Source organism: Anneissia japonica, unplaced genomic scaffold (assembly GCF_011630105.1).
Source record: "Anneissia japonica isolate Jap-2015-1 unplaced genomic scaffold, ASM1163010v1 scaffold45981_len3402_cov83, whole genome shotgun sequence".
Classification (NCBI taxonomy): Eukaryota; Metazoa; Echinodermata; class Crinoidea; order Comatulida; family Comatulidae; genus Anneissia; species Anneissia japonica.
Genome location: NW_022720435.1, coordinates 57 through 3,402, shown reverse-complemented (window position 1 = coordinate 3,402; position 3,346 = coordinate 57). Strand labels below are relative to the sequence as shown.

General features: G+C 26.9%; 1 protein-coding gene across 1 annotated transcript; it reads right to left on the bottom strand.

Annotated features, from left to right (window-relative positions):
* Positions 1–6: 6 nt before the first annotated feature.
* On the bottom strand, positions 7–3,122 carry LOC117111348 (protein PRY2-like; the record flags this gene model as incomplete). Its single annotated transcript, XM_033254271.1, has 5 exons — positions 7–791; positions 937–987; positions 1,442–1,486; positions 1,721–1,765; positions 2,869–3,122. Coding segments are annotated over 5 exons (673 nt in total), but the record flags the coding sequence as incomplete, so codon positions are not given.
* Between the last annotated feature and the right edge of the window lie 224 nt (positions 3,123–3,346).

The window sequence follows — 3,346 nt, the reverse complement described above, 5'->3', positions numbered from 1 at the left end:
TGTATGCAGGCGCGGATCCAGAGTTCATCATGACTATTGCACAGTTGGGGTCCCCGGTACGGATTCAATGGTGAGAAGAAAAGGGCGGGGTCGTGAGCGAAGAGAGCTTAATTTGTGGTTGTTCTGTAAAATGGAAAACAAATGTTGGATGAATATATCCAACATCTGGTTTTAATTTAGGCAAAATATTTTATAGCAAACGAATATCATCGCAGAAAAGCTATGTAGTTATGTAATTCACTTAAGTTAATAATATATCACGTACAATCCAAAAAGTCTGAGCAAAACAATATACAAATATATACATATACAGGTATATACACATATATACATATATATACATATATATATATGTATATACATATATATATGTATATATATATATAAAGTTGTTGTCTGATATACACATATTATTGCTGTTTATCAAAAGCTGTTTGAACCTGTAACTTTGACCAATATTAACCGTAAGAAACTCGAACATCAGACCACTAATTAATAATACCAACAATATCATTAATCCTGATGATATGAATACGCATAAAATAATGAGTAAAGAATATATAAATATATACTGACTTGTGATTCCAACGGCACATACTTCATCTCCAGTGTGTGGCTGGAATGGTCTCCTGTAATATTATTTGCCTTAAAAACCGAAAAATCAGAATCTCCTAAAGATGCGGATTCCCAGATAACATATGGGTCCGTCTGCTGAGGAAATGTACATGTGCAGATTGCTGTTGTACAGATTATGTTCGTAGGCTCAGATGGTGTTTCCTGTGTTGTTATAACTAATCGGAACATAATATTATTAATGATAACAATAATCAGATATTTAAAAAAATATTATAATAATATGAGGATAATAATACAGTAATGTTGATAATAATATAATGATGATGATAATATAATCATAATAGTAATAAGAATTCTCACCTGTTGTAGTTTTAGGCTGTGTACTCGTAGTACTAGGCTGTGTCGTAGTATCTATTATTTTATAATAATAATGATAGTAATAATAATGTAATGATAATAATATAGGCCTAACGATAATAGTAATGGGAATTCTCACCGTTTGGAGTTCTAGGCTGTGTAGTTGTAGTACAGGCTGTGCTGTATTAGCTATTATTTAATAATGTAATGATGATAATAATAATAAAATATTAATAATATAATGATAATAATAATATAGTAATACAATGATAATAATAATAAGAGTTCTCACAATCTGGAGTTCCACTTTGTGTAGTAACAGTCGGTGTCGTAGTACCTACTATTTTATAATAATAATAATAATAATAATAATAATAATAATAATAATAATAATAATAATAATATAATAATAATAATAATATAGTGATAATAATGTAATGATTATAATAATAGGCCTATAATGATTATAATATAATAATACAATGATAATAGTAATTAGAGTTCTTACTATTTGGAGTTCCAGCCTGCGTAGTAACTTTCGGTGTCGTAGTGTCTATTATTTTATGATAATAACAATAACAATAATATGATAATAATAATACAGTAATAATAATTATAATAATAATATTACTAATAATAATAATAATAATAATATAATGATAATGATAATACAGAATAGAATGATAATAATAGTACTAACGATAATAATAATGAAAATAATAATAATAATAATAATATAACGATAATAATATAATAATACAATGATAATATTAATAAGAGTTCTCACCAACTGGAGTTGTAATCTGTGTAGTAACAGGCTGTGTCGTAGTTCCTATTATTTTATAATAATAATAATTATAATGAATAATATCAACAGGTTGTGTCGTAGTACCATTTTTATAATAATAATAATAATAATAATAATAATAATAATAATAATAATAATAATAATAATAATAATAATAATAATAATAATAATAATAATAATAATACAGTAATGATAATAATAATATAATGATAATAATAAAAATAAGAATAATGTGTTTTGGAATTGACAACCATAAAAATAATCATGCAATTAATAAATAATAGTTATTACAAAACTATACATTTAAAACTGTAAAGTTAATGGACAAAAACCGCACATAAATCCCTTAAAATCAGTATATGAGAAGCATAAACAAATTGAACAATACATTGCATTCAAAAATAGTTAGCATTGCAGAACAAGGTAGATAGTCCTATATACTGAACTTTTTTTATATTATGCATTTTGTAGAATTATGAATCATCAATCATTTTGTTTCTTGAATAGCCATTTATGTATGGTAACTATCCATAGTTGCTTAATTTTTCTTTGGTTTTTTATAGCAATGTAACCTTGCTATGTAATTTGTTTTGTTTTATGAAATATACCAGAAATAATAAAATAATAAAAAAAAAAAGAATAATGTTTTTTCCGTCCATATTCCTTTTTATTTCGTTCTGATACATATCATATACATTAGAATGTCACATTCTACTAATATATTAAGTAACACATTTCCTATCGGAACATTATATTGTTTTTTTAAGCGTCTTTAATAAAACATTCAATATATTTGATAAATAGCTGTTCCTTATTTTCATTTTGCAAGATTAACTTTTACACTGCTAAAAGAAATCGAAATTTACAGGCAAATTCCTCGCTTGAAGGGAGCTTATCTTTCAACTTACATGAAAAAATATAGTGTTTGGCATTGAAAATTAGGAAATTAATCGGATTCTTCACACCATTATATTGGCGAAAAAATATGTCATGTTCCAGGAATTCAGGGTTTTCCATAATAATGTGTCGTAGTACGTATAATATTTTATAATAATAGTAATAATAATAATAATAATAATAATAAAAATAATAATAATAATAATAATAATAACAATAACAATAATAACGTGTCTCTAAACAGACGTGAATATCAAAGTAAATATTCTTTTCCAATCCCATTCCACTGTGGGATATTGTTGTTACAGCAACAACAAAAGCAACAGCACCAGAAACATCAACATCACCAGCAGCAGTAGCAGCAACAGCAACAGCACCAGCAACAGCACCAGCAACAACAGAAACAGCAACAGTTGTTATCCAATCCGTTAATTTATGCGTTCTTAACCAGTCCGTTGTCGAATTCGTCCAATCTGTTGTTGAACTATAATTTGTTGGATTCGTTGTTTCAATATAATTTTACGTCGTAGTTATAGCCACAGTGGAATAGGTAGATCCTATTTTGTTGGATACAGTTACAACTTGTGTTAGTTGTGTTTTATCTGTAGCATTAATCGTGTTGAACTTGGTTTCCATACAATCACTACCAGCTATCGCTTTCGGGATGTTGATTGGTCGGTCGAATCGGGTAGGAGTCTGCTATGCAGT